We start from the raw sequence: 21,445 nt of genomic DNA, 5'->3' as shown, positions 1-21,445 counted from the left end.
AGGTAGGTAGGATAAATTGGAGATAATCAGCAGAGGGAAGGCACTAGAATTATGAGGAATTGGGAAAAGCTTCTCATAGAAAGTGTGATTTTAGCTATGACTTCAAGAAAACCAAAAGTGAAGATGAGGAGGGAAAGCATTCCATGTGTAGCTATATGGTGGCCAGCCCATGAAAATTCATTGAGTCACAAATGGTGTGTTCTGTATGAAGAACAGCTAGGAAGCTTGTGTCACTGGATGATAGTGTGCTGGAGGGCTAAGCAATGTGTAAGAAAATTGTAAAGAGGGGGCCAGGCTATGATGGGTTTAAAAGCCAAACAAGATTTTATATTGGCTCCTAGAGGTGATAGGCAATCAGTGGAATGACATGATGAGAAGACTTGGGCTTCAGGAAGATTATTTTGACTGAGTAGAAGGTGAACTGGAGTAAGTCAGGGAGACTAGACATACTTGAGAATCTACAATATTGCCTCAGATGATCCTCCCCTCCCTTGCCTTCCTCTGCCCTCCCCTGCTCTGCCCTGCCCTCCTCTCTTCATTCCCTGAACCTTAAACCTAGTGTACTCTGAAGCTCAGACACCAAGGGGCCTCTGCCCCCTGCCCAAAGGCTGTCTTCTGGACACTCCTGGCTTCAGAGTGATTATCAGTAGTAATTGTTGCTGTTTCCCTCCCAGCCTGATGTCTTTCCTTTTGTTGCTTCATTAAAGGGGCCATGCTCTAACTAATTCTTAAAGAGGCCTATTACAGTGAATGGGCATTACCTCATCCTAAGTGTGTACCTGCAAAGACCTTGACTTAAAGGGCCCAAGGTCTCCCAGTGCATCCTGGGTCATCTCCAGTCAACCTGATGAATATCTGGTCACTAGATTCAGATGGCTCTGGAGGAGAAGTGAGGCTGATGACCTGCACAGCCCTCCCTCACTCAAAACAAATCCAAGTGCAAGTCATGTCATCATTTATCTGATAGTACGATCTTCTTCAATGAAGGATGAACACAACAACAACATTAGTTAAGGATTCTTCACAGTAAAAATAAGCATTTTGTCAAAATTCATAGGATCATGGATCTAGAGCTGGAAGTGACTTCAGAGACCATGTAGTCTAATCTTTACAATTTACAGATGAGGAAGCTGAAGGATGAGTGCCTTGGGTATACTAGGCAGTAATCATGGCATAGGATTTAGTTTAACCTAGGTCCTCTGACTATATAACTAATGCCCTTTCCACTGTACCTTACTGGCTCTCTTGTCTCATCTTTATTATTAGTTTTGTAAGACTAAATGTAGTGGTTCATCGGGCACACTTGCCAGAGTGGCTTATGGACCCTATAAACTTGACCATAACAAAACATGTTCACAGATTTTTCAGGGTTAGGGCCGAGTAAATTAGCAGTTTAATTTTTCTGCTTTTCAAAAATGGTTTTCATTTTTAAAGAAAGAAAAAAACCCACTTTTTCAACATTGGTATTTCTAGCCTATGTTGTATATCTGTGCATGGGGTTTAGAGTGCTATAGTAAATAGAAAGCCCATTTACTTTGTAGCCAGAAAGACCTGGAGATAAGTCGCTTAGTGCTCAGCAGTGTATCAGGTAGCTCAGTAAGACTAGGAATTGCAGATTGGTAGATAAAATTTCCTCCATCCAGCACACCCTGGTCCTTCTCTTTCCCTTGCAGAGTTTGTATAATGTTGTATAGTGCAAATACAGACATAAATGCCTATGTTGATACCTTTGTTTGAGAATTCCCCTCAGTACAGATAGAACAAACCCAAACCCTCTAGTCTGAAATTTAGTAAGTTTAGTTTTCAGGAGTTGCTGTGGTCTTGGAGATTGGGAGATGGTAAGGAGAGAATTTTATATATGCTGTATTTTGACCTTCCTGACTCTCAGTATTCTATCCACTATGTTATGCTTTTTCTTTAGAGATTTAAAATGAAATCCTTGTGTTTTTTTGGGAGGATAAGCCTCCTTGGGCTCAAGTTGCTTTGTGTTTTTTCTTTTAAGAGGTAGAAAAATCGAGCACTGCTAGATCAAAATGTTTTTTACTTTGTTAGATATGGTCATAGTATCCCGTGTATTTGCTTAATTGTTTTTCTAACAAGGAAGGGTTAAGTCTGAATATTTTTGTTTTTCTTTTTCTTGGCAATGACTAAAAATAAATGTGATGCCTTGCATCAATATCCATGTATAATAAAAACCACTTATATACATTTCTTTCTCTGTCTTCATATTTCTTCAGTAATTATTTTATTTAGTAGATAATTAAGTTAAACTGGTAGAATTTGCTGGTTGTGAATTACCATTGCAGATCTTTTGGACTTTTCAGAGGATTCACCTGGTGTGCCTGGAAACATAAAGAAGACTACAAATAAACAAGGAGATAAATCAAAGGAAAACACTAGGAAGATTTTTAGTGGTCCCAAACGAGTAAGTACTATTGGCAATTTTGTTTATTCTTTGAAGTCTCCCCCACCTCCTCTTTTTGCTTTGCGTTTTAAAGAAAAAGTTTAGCTCTCTAAGAAGCTTATCATGTTATTACATAAAATGTTTTGCATATGGTTCCTACAGATATGACAAAATTTTTAAACTAGAGAAGCAGTTTTTTCTTTAAAATTTTTAATGAACTTTTGATTTCAACTTAGAGAAGTTAAAATTTGTGACTTTTTTTTCCCCTTTCGAGTTTTCTCTTCTGGTGTACACTGAAACCTATCTATGATGTGTTCTAAAGCAGTGAATGTATTTGTTTGTTTGAAATACTGCATTATAATGGAATTTCACTTAAAATTTTTATTATTGCTGAATGGATTAGAGTGTGTTGAATCAAATTTTGATTTAGCTAAGCCAAGTATTCTTGGGCATGTGGAATATTCTGAGCAAAAATATTCAGTGTTTTAATGAATAAATTACGTTACTATATTTTCTTTTCTAATTTAATTCATTTTAGTGTACACTGAAACCTGTCTGTGATGTGTTCTAAAGCACTAAATGGATATGTTTGTTTGAAATACTTCATTATAATGGAATTTCACTTAAAATTTTTATTATTGCTGAATGGATTAGAGAGAACAGCATTATAGTGAACCATTAGTGAAGATTAACATTTATAATATGTAACATCTATATATTAACAACTAATCTGGATGTCAGCCATGACTGTTGGATGATTCTTGATTTCTTTTATAGTAGGGCAAAACTGGAAGTAATTTAGGTGAAAGAGAATCAAGACTAGAATGAGGATAATCACAGTGAAGTAAGAAGTGTATTTCTCTTTGGAAAAGGATTGTGAGCTTGAAGAGAGATTGAAGATGAGAATGAGTAGGGAAATTCTTAAAGGGTTTTTGACATCAGGGACAGAAATGTCATAAAAATGGGAAGAGGTAGTACCTTATCCTTGGAGAGACTTGGAGTTAGGACTTAATAGAGACTGGAGGGATAGACAAGGGTGAAAAATTAGGAGATTAGAGGGAGTGAGAAGAGAATTAGTATGAGTAATATGATGGATAATATTGTCACTTGTGGTCAGGTCTGGGTACACAGAAGCTTAATAAATGCTTTCCTGATTGGTATCTGAATGGCTCCATTTGAAGGGGGTGGGTATTTGTTTGATATTTACTAATTGACCTTTTCAGGGGCTCCATCTATGGAGTATCTTGTTTCTTTCTCTCTTCCAGTAATTTTTGCATTTTTGTTCATTCCTAGGAAAATGTCAGGATAAAAACTAATTCATAATGGTCACAGCAAGTTTAAGAATTGTATTTCATTTATCATTTCTAAAGGTGTAAGGAAAAGAAAGCCTTTCCTTGATTACAGCAAATGAAAATATTTGCTGTCCCAATGTAAAGGACTTGTGGAATTCAAGCATTTTCATTTAATTAGTTTGTTAATTTTTCTTCCTTGCTCTGTACTTTAGAAATGCATTTGTTTCTAGAGTGATTCATATTTCAAATTATGAACGACATACTGGTTTTTTCACTGTCCTGTATACTATACCCAGGAAACATTACTTATCTCATAATCCAAGATCTGTGAGGTGAGACTTCTTTTAACAAGCTTGTGACCCTGACTGGGAAGGTGTAGCACCAATGTGTCTATGAATATGCCAGCACAGTTCTGAATCACAAAATAGTCTGTTGACTCTCCACATTTAAGGCAGAATCAAAAACATTTATTCAAACACCAGAAAACCAAATCCATCATAGCAACAAAGAAATCCGTCATAGTAACCAAGAAGTCTATACACATTATCAGGCCTTCCCACAAATGATCACCCTCAAGCAAATTGCCCTTCCCTCACCCACAACCAGCTGCATGTTTCCTCTCTCCCTCTCCCTCCTTCCCTGATCTGACTAGTCTGACCACCTTCCTCTCAGCTCTGCTCTAACTCCACCTGTTTCTGTTCCACCCTTCCTGCTCTCTACCCCCTCAGCAAGCTCCTCCCACTATATGCTTCATATGACTCAAACTCATGTGACTCAGGTTTCCAAGTGACCTGCTTAAATCCTATTAAGGCCTATTGGTGGGAAAGATCTTGCCATTTAAATTACTATTACAGAAGGGAAAGCTCTGTGACTAGGGGTTTCCCTGCTGTAATATGGCATCTTCCAAAGAAAACTTTTAAGTTAGAAGAGGGTTGAGATTAATAAGAAGTTGTTTTAAATTAAATACTGAGTTTTTAAAAATAGCAACTTTAGCACAGCTATGGGGATAGGAGAAAGCATAGAAAATTTCTTGGAATGGAATAAAAGGACAAATCAAAACTGGAACCTATTTTAAAGATAACAGTCCTTTTTTTCTTTTTAGTCTATATTGAATCTCAAAGATAACTTTGGGGTGCAAGGATGATGAAATGGGTTACTCTTTCAGACCCTGTATCTAGAGGTCTTTGAGCTTCAGAATAAATCTCTCAAAAGCTAGTCAATAGGAAACTTGAGTATAATGTAATTTAGGCATATTCATGACACTGCCATTGTGATTTCGAATTATTTTAAACACTAGCTTTGATTGTAGACTTGCTCCATTAGTTTAAAAACTGAAGTGTGACAAGAAAGCTCTTTAGCTTTGTGTGAAGTCCCATCCTGTCCTTCACCCAGAATAAGCTATTTCTCTAATTTGTATAATGAGTTCTAGAACTGATGTGGGTGTGGAGAATAGTTATCATCATTTTATCCATTTCAAACTCACTGCTCTGAGAGAAAAAATTTGCCGAGGGAAGTTGGAATATCCATAGTATAACATCTTTTTCTCTGTCATATTCGCTCTTGTGTTGCTGTTCATGTTTACTCCCCACTTTACATTCCTACCCTGTATTCCACTTTCTACCATGCTTTTTGTTTGTTTTTTCTATTGGATGAATGATTCTGTAATAGATGTCATTTGAAAGACAGAATTGTTCATTATAAGGAATTTTGCTTTACAGGCAACATTTAGAAAAACGTATTCAAGTCCTCATTAGAAAACCTTTTCTTATTTGAATTTTAGGAACAACATGGTATAATGGAAAGCACTATAAAGATTAAAAATGAAGAAAACTGAATTTTAGTCTTAGTTTTGCCACTAATGATCTACGTAGCTTGAAACAAATCATTTATTTTTCTGGGTATGCTCATGGAAAGTGAGGATGACTGAATAGTCACTTTTCTTGTTTAGGTCTCTTCCATTTCTAAAATTTTGATCTTTCTGCCTTTATACCTGATTATGTTCTTATTACATACTATTTTATATTTTGGAAGCTCACTACTAAAGCTTAATAATGGGATTTTACTATAATTTTACCCAGATCAGAAAAGTATTCTTCACTGTTTTGTTTACCATGATTTGTATTCAGCCACTTGCAAATGTAAATAATCTTTTCTCTACAGACCATCTATGGTCTAACATGGATAAAAATGGTCATTAAGACTGACTGCTAAATGTCATGCCCATGAATGAAAACAGCTCCTAAGATAGTGTCCTTTTGACTTTTGTTGTATTGACCTGAGAGTACCTAAATTTACATTTGTAATTATATATTGAAGTTATTGAAAAACCTTAAAAAACCTTAAACCTTTGACTCTTAGGAGATAGAAACACTGACCTCAGTTTCCTTTTTCTCCTTTTGCTATCTTAATAATAACTTCAGGAGAGAATAAGATTGGAAAATGAAAGTTTCAGCAAGATTTTACTCTTCAGTGAGTAAGGATGTTTTAGTAAGGAGTCCAGATTAGGAGACATTCCTTCTATGCAGTACTTGGGTACTTGGGTTTGTAAAAAGGCTAAATTTAAAAATTTTAGAACTAAAAAAAATAAAAATTTCTTTGTCTTTCAAACATTATTACTTAAATATAAAATGTGAATAACTAGATCAATACTACATGGTATTTGGGGAACTTGACACTGAACATTTTTTTCAGGTTGTAGTTTTTAATTGTGTTTTAAGGGGACTGAATAGGTTAACTGATTTGACAGGTTTTTTTTTTCTATGTATCTTTTTTTAACTATTAAAATAATCTTAAATATGTTTGAATCACTCTGCTTCTAAAAGGGCAAATAGTAAAATGTCTCTGTAGAGACTTAAGCACCGCAGGCTTAAGAGTATTGGGGTATTGCTGTTGTATATAGTTATTCTCACTTGACTTTGTTCTAGCCTTGATTGTGATTATGATTCAATTTTGTAACTGTTTTACCAAACTGTGATTTAGGTCTTGGTTTACATCAGGAATGGAAAAACAGTTGTTCCTTCCCAAGATGTTCAGAGAATAGTTAGACTTTGAATCTCTGATTGTATCAATCTTATAGTTTTAAAAGTAGAAGTAAACCAGGGCTGAACTGTGTTAGAGTCTTGTTTCCTTCCTATCCACCTTCTTGTAGCGTTTAGTGACTGTTACTTACCAGGCAACCCAGAATTTTGTGTGCCTTTTTAGTTTTGTGAGGTAGCACATTTTGAAGTATATCTCAAATGTTGTATTTATGTCCTTTTCACTATGAAAACTAGATTGAGCCTCAGTTTTTCTCTTTGTAAATTAGGGGTAATGACACTTGAGCTATCTAACCACCAGGACTGTTTTAAGCAAGTACTTTTTAAGCCTTTAAATGTCACATAAATGTGAGCTGTTGGTTATTGATCTGGACACAGCAAACTTTACACAAAAAGTAATTTTTTATAACTGTCCACAAGATATATTGGAAGTAACTTGGTTGTTCTGTCATTATAGAATTATGAAATTATAGGATATTTTAGAGAGGATAGCCAGTCTATAACTTTTCAGTTTATTTTGTTCCCTTATCAAGTTTGATTTAATATTTTTCTTTCCATACTTAAAAATGCCCCTAATCTCCCAAATTCCAAGTTCTTGCTTCACAGTATCATGTTAGCTTTATATTATTTGACATTCAGAAAAAGGGGTTTAGGAGCATATTATATATAATTCTAATCAACAAACACACCACAAGACTAGCTGTTATAACTGTGAAGGTGTTATAATAGATAATTCTGTTGTATCTAAATTTTTTAGTTCTTTATTTCAGAAGTGATAGTTCTTCAAAGGTAATAATAGTCCATTAGGTCAATATTTTTTAATAGCTCTTCTAACTTCTGAAGTGAGCTTTAATGGGATGTTTAATTTTTTTTTTTTAAGTAAGTGTCCTTCTGCCAGTCTGTTTTGGATTTGTTGGGTCATTTTGAAGCTATAGCTCTACTTTTTAAAAGACTAGACCTTAAGTAAATGTCCCTTTAAAATGAATCCTAGGTGATGCATAGAGATTTCATGTTGAATTACTTGTTCATGTTGAATTATCAAATGTAATGAGACAATTTCTAATTATGAAAGTAGCAAAGATTTTTTGCTTCTCTAAAGAGTCAAATAAAAAGTAAGGACATGTTAATGTACTATGTATAGTCATTGATGATTGCATATTCTTAGCACCATATGTTTATTCATATAGAGGAGAGGTACTACTGTGCATCTTTGAGTCATACTGAAATAAAACCCTACAAAGGTGGATTGTAGCATGTAGCTTCCCATTAAATATGACTCTTCACTCAGGGGTTTGCACCTTATATGAATAGAGTCATAAGTAGTGTTACATTCAGTACTTTGTCACCTTTGGTTTAGAAATATTAAAGAATTGCAATAGAAACAGTCCAGGTTCCTCCAAAGATGTAGAGAGTGTGTGTGTGTGTGTGTGTGTGTGTGTGTGTGTGTCAAACAAAATATATCTGTTGGGTACTTTAGGAAGCAGTGTGGAAGGAATATAAAGAAAAATAAGAAAGCTTGGAGAGATTCTTAAATTTTGAAGTATTGTTTTCATAAGTCAGATGTAAATTGTACTAAGCTATAAAAATCCACAGTACCATAGTACTAAAAATAAATAAAATCAGTAAAACTTATGATAACATCTCTCTAAGGACAATTTCATTAAGTTTTTGATTTTTATGTTTTTCTATTGAGGTTGTCACACAGTCAGGGGTCCAGTTCAATTCAGCAGTTTCCTTTTTTCTTGCCCAAAATAACTATTAATTTCTTGTAAATAATCATGTGTTACATAGTTTGCCAGGTTCCTTTTGGTGCCTCCTTGTTGTATTCTTCCATAAGATAACCACAGGCAGCTAGGTGGTGCAGTGGACAGAGCACCAGTGCAGGAGTAAGGAGGACCTGAGTTCAAATTTCCTCTCAGATACTTGACACTTAGTAGCTGTGTGATCTTGGGCAAGTCACTTAACCCCAATTGCCTCATCCTGGGTCATCTCCAGTCATCCTGAGGAATATCTGGTCACTGGATTCAGATGGCTCTGGAGGAGAAGTGAGGCTGGTGACCTGCACAGCCCTCCCTCACTCAAAACAAAGTCAAGTGCAAGTCATGTCATTATTTCTCTGATGGCATGGTCTTCTGTGGCAACGAAGGACAAACACACACAAGATAACCTTTTAAATTATTGAAAGAAAATACTGGGGTTTTTTTTGTCCTTAATATTCTGTGTTGCTGTTCTTTACAATCCTTAAAGGATCAGTGGTTTCATTGGTTTGGAGTCTTCCTTTACCAATGCAGATGGCAGTTGCTGTACACTTTAATGAATGTTTTCTCAAATTGCTGTGAAAAATGTGAATTGGTTGACTGAACCTTCCTGCTTTTGAGGTGATTTTTGGAGAATTTGTGTCACCAAAGACATGGATATGGCTTTCCAGTGGAGAAAATGCTGTTTTAACATTACTAGTCTTTGTTGATTAATGTAAAGAGCCTATCAAATCTTAAAAGTTATATAAATGTCATTGATTATTTACTAGTTACTTAGTTTAATCTCAAACATAAAACAACTGTGAATTAGATTTTGTCTTGTTCTCTTAACAAGCAACTCTACATCCACCCCTACTGTATCCTATTCTTCTGTCTGTTTAGTAGGCATGAAAGAAATGCTTCCTTTCTCACTTTCAGTCTTTTGCTTGAAATCCAAATTTCTGGCTGCCAGGTCCAGGCCATGCTAATAAATATTAGGATAAATCTTGGAGGGCAAAAGCCAGGAAAATCAGTCCTTTCTTGCAACCTTGGTTTTGGCAGTCTGGAAGAAAAGCTGTCAGAATCAGATGTCCCCAAAGTGCTATTATTACATGCCCAGTACCCAGTCATCTAGATGATAAATCAATGCCACCATCTGCCTACAAATATGGAACCCAATAGTGAAGATCTAGAGTATGCAACTGTATAGCTAATAAAATTAACTAATGGTAGAAATTGGGTGGATGGATTAATTACCACTGTAAAGTTAAGATTTTTTGTGCTGCTATCCATAGGATACAAAGTAGGGGAAGAGAGTTGTACTAATGACAGCAAACTGAGGGTTGCAATCAAATTCAGCTTTCTTTGTTTTTCTTTGGTGGCTATTGGGGCCATAAGTAAAAGGCAGTTCTAGTGTTTGTGGGTCTTGATGCTTATTTCCCATTTTGATATCTTCTCTAGAAGGAATCATGGAATTGGAAGTTAGAAAACTGAGGATGATATCACCTATGATTCCTTTATAATGAAGGCCAATCCAGGAAGTAAAGGCTCAAAGCTCAACTAGGGGAACTGGAGTGAAGTTGGCATTATGAGTGACATGGGATATTCTTTTCCCCTGTTACTTTTTCCCCCTAACTCCAATGTGGCCATCAATTACTTTCTGTCTGCTTTATATATCTCAATTTGAAGTTTAGTTATCTGCCACTTCCCACCTCAGACTAAGCCCTTGGAAGACAGGGATGGTTTTTACATTCCACTGTCTCTCCGCATGTGGTATAGGGAGCATTTAGTAAATACTGGTGGATTTTTGCTGGAAGATGAGATGTCTCATCATCACTTGGAAAACCAAGTAGATTTTAAGCTGGCAGAAATGTTGACCAAGACTAATAAGTTAAAATTATATAAAGAGGTATTGCTCAGGAGAAGAAAACACTTCTAAAAATTAGAGTTGTTAGAATATAAAATGATACGCTTCAGGAGGTAATGGGTCCCAGTAACTAGATTGTTTCAAGCAGAGGTTGAATTATTGCTAACATGTCAAATGAAGCATTTCTTAAGAACAGAGGAATGTAATGGAATAATTTTTACTATGCTACGTCCTGTTCAAACAGTAGATTATTATGTGCCATTCCAACCTTCAGATTTGAGGAAGGACTAAGAAGCTGTTAAAATGACCAGAGGACATGCCATTATGCCCTATCTCTTGCCCTAATCTCTGGCCTTCTTCTAAAGATGCTATAAAACTTGCTGATTGATCTGCCTGCAGTAAATCTCCTTCTTCTTAAGTTGATTCTCCACTCAGTTGTCAGAGTCATCTTGTGGATCTGACCATGTTCTTCTCCTCCTTCCCCTAACTCCAGTGACTGTCACCTCCAGGAGCATAACCTCCCCTCTCTTACAATCTTGGATCTAGGTACACTGGTCTCCTTGTTATTCTTGGAACAATGCACTCCCATCTCCCAACTCCAGGCATTTTTACTAGCTGGCCCCCATGTATGGAATTCTCTTTCTCCTCATCTCTGCCTTCTAGCTTCCTCCAAGTCCCAGCCAAAATTTCACAACATCTGTAGGATGTCTTTCCCAAACCTTCTTAATTCTAGTTTCTTCCCTTAGTTGATTATTGCCAATTTATCCTACCTGGTTAGTTCTGAGCTCATAGCAGAAATTTACATCCCTGTACAGTGCACAGTGCCTGGCACATAGTAGGCACTTAATAAATGTTTGACTGACAAAGGAGGAAAAACAAGATAATGAAGGGATTTCAAAACATTCCACACTAAGATCTGTTTGAAGGACCTGGTGTAATGTTGAAGTTGGAAAGGAGAATTTGGGGGAGATGTGAAAGCTCTGAGTATTTGAAGGGCTGTCATTTGGTGAAAGAATTTGATTTAATGGCCCTGAACACATCTGAGAGGTATAATACTAAATCAGTGCCAGATAACAAAGTGATTGGAAGAAGTTTTGAACACTTCCTGATGGAAAGGAAGATGGAAAGAATAATAATGATAGCCAGAGCTTATATTGTGCTTAAGGTTTGCAAAGTGCTTACATATATGATCTCATTTGATTCTTACAACAGCCCTAGGAGGTGTAGGAGCTTTTATTATCTCCATTTTACAGATGAGGGAAACTGATGTCGGACAAGTTAAATAACTTAACCTGGATTGTATAGCTAAGAATTGTCTGAGGCTAGATTTGATTCAGGTCTTTGATTCCAAGCCTTGAAACCCATCAACTGTGCCACTTCTGCCTAAAAGATGTGAGGTGATGAGAGCCCACACTGAGATTGTGGCAGAGGAGAGAAGGGGGCGTACATGAGAGATAGATAAAATGGACAGATCTTACAACAGATTGTAGGTCTAATGGTTCAAAATTTTGTGTAGGAGTCAGCCTAGGAGTTAATGGGAAGCTCTTAAGAATGAAATTTTGCAGACTCAGAGAATATTGATGAGGAAAATCATTTGTCTAAAGAGATCAGGAGAAAGTATTAATGTTACCTGGGAATAGTGTCAGGAATGCTCAAGTTTGGAATGAACTGGGGTGAGGGAGGAACTTTTAGCTTACATTGAGGGGGGAAAAGGTGTGGGGATCTAAGAGGTATGGGATAGGTCTCTTAAAGTGGATGGGATGTAATAATGGCCAACACAGAGTAGGCAGAGCTCAACTCTTTTATTTCCTCTGCCAAGGGGAATGATTTTTTGGACTTTGTAAGGAAATCCTCGAAATCCTTTGTAGTTTTAGACCTTTTAAAATATAGTGAAATTGCTTTGGGAAGTTTTCCCTTTACTGGAGATCCTTGAGACAGAGATTGGATGAAAGGGAAACAGGACATGGAATAGAAAGGAAATTTAAATAGGGGTTTGAACTACACAGTCTCTGAAGTTCCTTCTAACTCAGAGAATTAGTGATTTTCCTGAGAGCATCAAGGTGTAATGAAAAAAAAATTTGAATGATAGAAATCTAGGAGCCTGAACTGATCTGCATAAAAAATTAGATTCAAATTTTAATAAAGTCTCTGGGCCTTAGTTGTCCCTGAATAATGCATATTGAGCTGGCCGATCTCTAAGGTCATTTTTAAATCTAAAATGAGAACAAAATAATTTTATTTTATTGTATATTTAGATACATTACAATTAATCAACATGACAGTTTTACCAAGTCATATCAAATATTATTGTCTCTTTTAAATATAAGTAGAGAATTGGTTTAAAGAGTTAAAAATTTCAAATATTTAATGAAACCTTCTAAAACCCTAGAATACTGTAGCTTACTGGGAAGAAATGTTAATTATTATACCGCTAGCTGATCAAGTTATAAGCATTTAGTGAACTTTATTATATTTCTGGCAATTGGCCATTTATGTGCCATTAAGTCATACAGGATGCACATAAAGTGTGTTTCTGGTTATCCAAAATCCAAACATTTAGAAAACAAAAATAACCAGATTTTCCCCTCTGTCCACCATGTTTAGTTTCAGCATTAAATTTATTTTATTGTATTGAATATTTAATAAGCTGAAAGTGTTTGGTATTTAGAGTGTAAAAATACAAAAGATCTGAATCTTTCAATCCAGTTAAGGAAACATTGAGTGCCTTTCATGTACAAGGTACTGAGCTACTCTGAGAGATTCAAAGATAAATATAGTACAGACCTCTTTTTCTCAAGGAGCTTATACCTTGATCCCCCATTGCTGATTCTCGACTATTCTTTTAACCTTCAGTGACCTTTCCTCTCTCCAAGATTATTTCTTAATCCATCTGTATCACCTACTCCCTGTCCTTGTTTTTGACTGTTCTACATTGTCTCAACTTTCAGTTTAAATACCCAGTTCATTCACTTCATTTCCACTTAAATCAGTGTAATGACATCAACTACTTTCCACCTCTTTGGCTTTTTACTCTTGTTTCTTTTTGTCCCATGCATGCACCTTGCAGTCCTCTTTACATCCCCTCACAGTAGTGTGCTGCTCGCTCCTCTTCCCCCCTCCTCCATACAGAAAGCTTAGCCACAGAGTCTCACATTTTAGTACATACCTATTTGCTTCTGTAGAATCCTTATCCCTTTTGTTCCTGTAAGATGGGGAGAACTAAGAGAAAGACTCAAGGAGGCCAAGCAAAGAGATTTCAAGAAAGCAGTTGGTCAACAGCATAAAATGCTGTAGACCAAAAAAAATCCACTAGATTTTTTTCAGTAATTACAGTATGAGAAGTAGGTTGTTGTAGTAAGAAGAACCCTAGATTTTGAGTTACAATCTAAATTCTAATCCTAGTGATGTTTAAAAGCAACAGTTAACTCTTATGTGCTTGTATAGTATTTTTGTGGAGGAAGAAAAGGGAGGGAAAGGTTCTCCTTTTGTTCCTCCTTTTCTTATACTTTATTATATCTCTGTCCTTAAGTACTCATGATGTCGAATTAAAGCATAGTTAATTTTTTTTCCTCCGGTTTAATATAGTTTAATGTAGCTATATTTTTGTATAAAATTTATGTGCCCTGTTTAACAAGTTTAACTTGTATTTTTTTCCTCAATTCATTCCTGCCCCAGAAATAATTGGTTGATTTATTAGCAGAGTATCCTTTGGAATCTTTGAAATATCCTAAGCTAATTAACACACATACTTAGCTAGCATTAAGAACTGGCTCATTTCCATCGTGACTTCGAACTACACTTATTTCTCTCCATGACTTGCCTTGAGATTACCTTGTATTAATGTTGTTTTCAGTTTTCGACTGTCCTTTATTTGGCTTGCATTCTAATCCTCATTATGGGCCAGTTGAGGTTGGAGTAATCTATTTTTTCCCTTCTTCCACCTGCATGTTAATACCACTTGAACTCTTCCTTTTGTGTTTCTTTTGGCTTCCATTATTGTACATATATCCATATTCATAGACTACTTTTTATTCTTTTGAGAAGTGTTTATTGAATTTCTAATATGTGCTAGGAACTGCCTTAAAAGAGCAGTTCACATATATGGGTTTTTAAAATCAGCTGTTATTGTTTTGCTACAGTACAAATAACAAACCTACTTTGGAGGAATGTGTGTTTCATTTATCATTTCTCTAGTTCCTTTAGTTATGACCTTATTCAGCACCTTGTCTAAGTATAGAGTACTGTTCCAGGAAATAATAAGTTTAGATAAGACGTGTTATCTGCCTTCTCAGAATTAACAGGTTTTTGAAGAGAATCTTTCCCTCCATAGTGCTAATGAAACAAGCCTCTAAAGTTTTCTTTTTTCTTCAACATAATTAACTGCTGTTCTTTTTATGTTGAATATTTTCAGTATATCTCATGTCAGTGTCTTTCATTTTTGTTTTGTTTTGTTTATTTAATATCATTGAGTCAAGATAAGCTGCCAAGTGGCAATTTAGAAATATATATGCATGGAACTTTGGGAGGTTAAAATTAATATCACTTGTAAAAGCATAGAGTTTGAAGGAACTCTGGAGATGGATGATCCAAATCTACTATAATCTTCTAATTTAGTAGGTAGAAACATAAAGTTTTTGAGAGTTTGATTTGCTCAAGGTAAATAGTTGACACTGTTTTGAGATTTTTAAAGACTGCGCTATTTTAATGAAATAATTGATAATCCTTTCTGTTTGGAAGCCTTCTCAAATCAAACTGTTTGCATATTATATGTTATCTATTTAGAAGTTTTAAGTAAATACCTCTTGTTATAAAAATACCATCCATCAAACTTATTCTCTCTGGCAGACACATGAGAGAAAAATTTTCACTACTTTCTTTAGAAAATTCAAAATTCTGCCTTCAGTAATGAGATCTATATCCTGAGGCTCAAGCTCTCCCCAGAGTTTCTCTCTGTCATCATCACTTGCTTCTTGGACATTTTGAACTTGACATCCCAGAGACATCATATGCAGTATGTCCAAAACAACTCATCTCCCTAATCCTGACCTTCTTCCACACTTGATTGTTTCCTGTCAAAAGCATACCATTCTTCAGTCTTCATGATCCTTGACTACTCACTTTTCCTCACCTTAATATTCATCTATCAGTTGTCAAATCTTGCTGCTTCTACGTGCATAGCAATGCGAGGCATTCTGCCTCTGATCTCTCCTCACTGAGCTATCATCTTAGTTCTCCTTGAGGAGTTCCTCTTCCCTTCAGACTCAAATGCCACCTTCAAGAATCAAAGAATGAAGGAAGAAATCAAAAAACACTCCCTGTGTGCTAGGTATTCTGTACTAAATGTTGTGAATGTAAATAAAAGAAAATAAGATTTCCTACCCATGTGGAGGAATACAGTACATACATACATACAGGGCATAAGCAAGGAGGTATGGTTTAGTGGTGTTTGTTGAGAAACAACATGGAGTCATGAATTTAGGCAAGGAAAGACAAAAGCTTACCTGTGTGTGTGCGAGCTGCTCCAAAGGTAGAGTCCGTATTTCTAGTGGGAGAGGGATGGATGGATAGATAGATAATTAATTAACCACTTATTAAGTGTTGGGCATAGAAATTAATACTCTTAAAGTGCTAACAATCTAGTGGGGGACTGGAAGAGTTGCTGAAAAGAACATGGGTGGAGGTGATAATATAAAAGTCAAGAGGGAAGTAGGGAAGAAAGTGAAAATGGCTGGTCTGGACATTTCCTTAAATAAAATACTGCCTTCCCTTCTCCCCATTACTTTCTATTGATCTATTTGGTATTTGTGTTTATTCTCTTTATAGTTTGTACATTCTTATATTTGCCTTTGTTCTTCTCTATTAAAAGGTAAGCTCCTTATGAGTAGGTTATGTTTATTTATATTTGCACATTTTCTAGCACATAGTAGGTGCTTAGTGAAAGCTTGGTGATTGGTTTTCCTAAATAGGAAAAAAAATTAAGTCTGCAAACCATAGACTAGTGAGGTTGACTTCGATCCTGGCTAAACTGTAGGTCTTATCATAATAGAGTGGCTAGTGAATATTTAGAAAAGGAAGCTATTGGGATCACAGAGACCAGGCTGCCTTCATTAGGAAGCTTCATTTCCTTTTTCTGATAGGGTTACAAAAATTTTATATTAGAGGAACTGCACAACATAGTTTTTACCTAGATTTTCACAAATCATTTGATGTAGTATTTTGTGCATTTCTTTTCAGTGAGATGGAGGAATGCAAACTGAATGATAGTCTAATGAGATTCAGAACTGATTGGACTCCAAATCATCATTGATGGCCCTTTGTCAGCTTAGAAGAAGGTCTCTTAATAGTGTGCCCTGTAGCATTTTTACCAGTGGCTTGAGGGAAGGCATGGGTTGCCCACCTCATAAAGTTGGAAGTGATAGCTCTCATTCTGGGTGACAGAGTCAGGACTACTAGGCTTGAACTTTGAACTGAATGAAATAAGGCAAAATTTAATTAAACTGTGGGTCACCAGTGGAAAAAGTTTAAGAAACCCTGATCTCGATCAACATAAAATTGCATATTTGGGTTAAAAAATATTCTTCACAAAAAGAAAATAATAGTTCACATTTGTTTATTACTTTTAAGTTTTCAGAGTGCTTCATATTCATTACTGAATTTCATTTGATCTTCAAAATCCTTTCTCTCTGTAAGGTGGATGCAGCAACTATCTCCATTTTATAGGAGAATCAGCTGATGTAGCTTTAGTGACTTGCTTAGGGTTATGTAACCAGTAATTGTCAGAGACACATTTAAAACCCCCATCTTCCTGATTCTTAAAAGTCCAGTTCTAGAGTCATTATGCCATGCTTTTCCTCTAATTGGATGAGAGAAACATATCTTTCCAGTATATCTTAAAGATATTTGATGATTTTATTGAATTGCTAGCCCAATATGTCAGTGGCCTGATAGGGAAGTCAGGAAAGCAAATGCCAGAATAAAGGGGCACATGTAGTAGTCTCTGTGTGCCCTTTCCTCCTTAGCAGAATATATGTAGTTTTGTGTTTAGCATTGGACACCACATTTCACAGGAAGGACATTGATAAATTACTGTGAGGGGGTATCCAAGGAGGATGATTAATTGGTAAAGAGCTTCAAGTTAATGCCTTAAGAGGATGGGTTGAAGGAACTAGAATGGTTTAATCCATTTCTGAGGAGACTTAGAAGGGATGTGAGAGCTGTACTTGAAGGGCTGACATGTGGAAGAAAGGGTTTGCCTAGTTCTATTCAACTCTACAATATAGAACGAAGAGGAATGTGTGAAGGCTGCAGAAAGGCAAATTTAGATCATATAGGGGAAAATGTGGTCCTGACAATTAGTGATCTCAGTGTAGATTCTCTGGAAGATCTGCTGAGGCTTCCTGGGGAGGAAATAGGGGTCCTTTACTTAACTCTTTAAGAAAAGACTGAAGATTTCTTGGGCATATAAAGAAGATAATTTTCAAATGAAAATTGAAGTCGATAGCTCCTGAGGGTTTTTCAACTCTGAGAAGGCTTGATTCTGTGACAGTTGTATGAGATTCACAGGCTACCTTTTTCTTTTAAAATTTTATAAAATATTTTTAAAGTATTTCTTAATAGTGAAATGAAATAAGAAATCACCTGCCATTAAAGTTATTGTGAATCAAACTGTAAATATGGTTGTGATTCAAACAGTGGCCTTCAGCCTTTGGCAATTGTTAGAATCAAGTTTCATCTAGCTCATTGTCTGGAAATTTGCGTTATATATTTTCTGTATCTACACCAAATGCTGTCAAGTGCTTTTGTGTCATGGTATGATTCTTACTGTATGCAATTCTCATTATTTACGGATTGCATATTTGAGAATTTGCATGCTCACTAAAATTTATACTCACAGTATTTTTGTGGTTATTTGAGGAGATATTCAGAGCAACAAAAAATTTTGAGTCCCCAAAGTGCATAATGCCAGTTGAGGTTGAACAAGGTGATTCTCTGTCTTCTTGTTTCAGCTCTCATACTGTAAACAAATTTCCTTTTCACCTCCTGTATAGTGCCGTGCTTTTCACATTTTTGTGTTTTTTGTTTCTGATTTCACTCATTAAAATGACTCCCAAGGGTAGTGCTGAAATGCAGTTTAGTGTTCTTAGACACAAGAACGCTGTGATGTGCCTTCTAAATTTGCTAGATAAGCTTCCTTCAAGCATGAGTTATAATGCTTTTGGCTATGAGTTCAGTGTTAATGAATCAGCGTTATGATACGTCCAGGAAAAAGGGAGGGGAAATTCACTGATAACTACGTGAGGCCACTCCAGAAACTGCTAAAGTAAATGTGACCAGAGGCTTACAAGAACCTCAAGGAACACTGGTTCAGTATTCCTAATTCATTGTTCACAGTGACTTTGCATAGCCTAACTACTGTGAATGACGAGAATTGGCTATTCATTTGTTAGATTTCCTGTAGTGTTTTCTTTAGTTCATATGTATTTACACTTGTCTGATTATGTAGAAATTTAGCATCATTGTTGTTTAGTTCATCTGCTGTCATGTTATGCTGTATCTTAAAAAAGGATATAGATTTTATTTCTTAAATAGTGACTGAGAATATTGGGTTGAAAAACTGGACTGGGCAGAAATATTTCAAGAATATGACATAGCTTTTTAAAATGTATTTTCCTTAGCTTTTTCTTGGCCTTTTCTTGGTATCAGATTCTGAGAGAGTTTGATACCCAACAATTAGCCTTTCAGAAAATTGCATGAGGAAAAAATGTAAGAATCTTAGAATCCTTTAATCTCAGAATTGGAAGAGAACTCAGCAGACCAATCGTCACCCTAGAAATCCCTTCAGCAACATCTTCGATAAATGTTTTCCACTTCCAGTATGATGGGAAACTCCTATAATCCCTCTTCCATATGATAGCCCCTCAAATTCTTGAAGACAGTTATTAGTCTTATCTCCTGTCTTCTCCAGGTTAAACATCTCTTGACCTTTGGATGGTATGTCCTTGAATCTTCTCATCATCCTTTTCCCCTCCAAATATAGGGTCATAAGATTTAGTTTTGGAAGAGGGGTCCGAGCAATAATATAGTCCAGCCTTCTCATTTTGTAGGTAAGCAAACATGACAAACCCTAGAAAGACTATAACATCTCCATTTAAGCAGGTGATAATGGACAGAACTTGATTTCAAACTCAGCTCTTTAGATTGTGAAAACAAATGTTCTTTCCAGTTTTATCTTTTCGTGTGGTCTGACCCAACAAAATATGGTGGTTATAGTAGTTTTTCTTCTAATTTCACTGCTCTTAGAAATCTAGCTCATATTCTTTTTTTTTTGCTCCCACACCACACTGAAGATTTATTAAGTTTGTGCCATAACCTCATTCTCATTAACTGTTGTCTAATTGTACTTTTCTCTATTCCCCAGTTCTGTGCTTTTGCATTTGATTTTTTTGAACACATATATAGGACTTTTTCTTTATTATAAGATCCTAAGTTTAGAGTTCGGAAGACCCTGAGAAGACATCTTGTCAGCCATTTTACAGAAGAGGAAGTAGGCCAAGAGAAAGGAAGTTTTTTATCATTTTAAATCCTGTCTGTTATTCAGCATCTTAGCTTTCTTCCTTGTTTGCTATAAATTTGAAATACATTTCATCTATGCCTTCATATTATAGGTCATAAATAGGTGTGGATAGGGCTGAAGTTGAACCCTTATGATATTTAAGATGTTGCTCAAGATTGATGTTGGTGTTTGAGTCTAGTTGTTTAGCTAGTTTAAGCTAACCTTATTGCAGTATTATTTATCCTACATCTCTATCTTGTTTATAAGGCATAGTTAGTTACAGAGCTAAAAGTAACTATTAATTATGAAACTTACTTAATCTGGTTCCCTGAAATTTTGCTTGGGGTTAGTGACCATAGCATATGTGTTCTCTTGCTGTCTCTCTTTGTTTCTCTCTCTTGTGCACACATACAAGCACACAAATGCACATCACACATATGCATATATTATAAATGTTTGTGTATCACAATTTAAGATTTGGAAGGCACCATCTAATAATGCAGCCTATAACTGAAAGAAATCACAGCCTTTCCTTCAGTATCTAAGGAAGAAGAACCTACCACCACTGAAGACAGGCAGTTGCACTTTTGTACCCTTCTAATGCTTAGAAGTGTTTCTTGACCTGAAACCTAAATTGACCTTCTTTATAACTTTCACCCATAGTTCCTCATTTTGCTTTATAGGGCAAGTCAGAATAAGTCTAATCCTTTCTCTAAAAGAAAACTCTTCAAACATTTGAACAGATATCTTATCACCAAGTCTATCTCTCTGTCTGTCTGGTCGTTTCCCTCACACCCCTGCCTTCTCTCTCCAGATATTCATATATGGTTGTTGTCTGGATAGATCACAGATGCATATAAGGAGGAAAGCTATTCTTTTTTGGCTAGATCTGGGATCTTTGGTGTGAGTATTCTTCCCAAAGATGTGTGTTGCAAGTCATCTACCACTTTCCCACCTATCAAATTACCATCCATGTCCTTCAGTAAATTCTCAATATAAGATGTACTCAACATACTAGTCCTTACTCTTGTGGTTTTAACCATTTATTGATGTGCTTGCTTCATTGTTGCTCCATGACAGACCCATCTTCTTTCCAGTCATGTGTTCATTGTATCTTTTATACTGTATCACATGTGCAAATAAAATAGTATGAAAACATGTGTCCTGTGCTTCTTTTGGGGGGATTAGAGGGACACAAATTAGTGTTGAGGTGTTAGAGAATTTTCGATTTATCATTTGTGAAGGAAAATTAGATTTAATGGTGGGTCTTAATTATTTAAGTTTAAATATGTTAGTGGAAATGTTATTATAAGACTCAACTAATTTTTGTGGTTAATGAGGATTTTTTTTTAAAAACTCAAAATAAATCTGCATATGGTTTATTTTAAATTCTGACACTAATAACATGATGTCTATCATTCATCATTTCTGTAGAGATTAAACCCTATATTAAGCAAGTAAGACTTGGAACTACTGTTAAAGGGAAAGTTATATAAAAGTTTAAAATGATTAGGCTATTCAGTATATTCACAATATGTTCCTCCTTCTTACATGTACA

At 35.7% G+C, this 21,445-nt stretch overlaps 1 protein-coding gene across 6 annotated transcripts in view; it reads left to right on the top strand.

Moving 5' to 3' along the window:
• The window catches only part of WAPL (WAPL cohesin release factor), a 96,705-nt gene that overhangs the window by 34,848 nt on the left and 40,412 nt on the right, over positions 1–21,445 (top strand). For 5 of the 6 annotated variants that reach the window (XR_011971558.1, XM_072628553.1, XM_072628550.1 and 2 more), the window contains one exon: positions 2,307–2,425. Coding sequence is in view for 5 of the 6 variants with exons in the window: in XM_072628553.1 (XP_072484654.1) it covers positions 2,307–2,425 (119 nt within the window). In the remaining variant the exon portion in view is untranslated. The remainder of the gene's footprint in view (positions 1–2,306; positions 2,426–21,445) is intronic. The other variant, XM_072628549.1, reaches the window with a different exon arrangement.

Source organism: Notamacropus eugenii, chromosome 1, assembly GCF_028372415.1.
Source record: "Notamacropus eugenii isolate mMacEug1 chromosome 1, mMacEug1.pri_v2, whole genome shotgun sequence".
Classification (NCBI taxonomy): Eukaryota; Metazoa; Chordata; class Mammalia; order Diprotodontia; family Macropodidae; genus Notamacropus; species Notamacropus eugenii.
The sequence above is the reverse complement of the archived record's forward strand: the minus strand, read 5'-3'. Positions and strand labels throughout refer to the sequence as shown.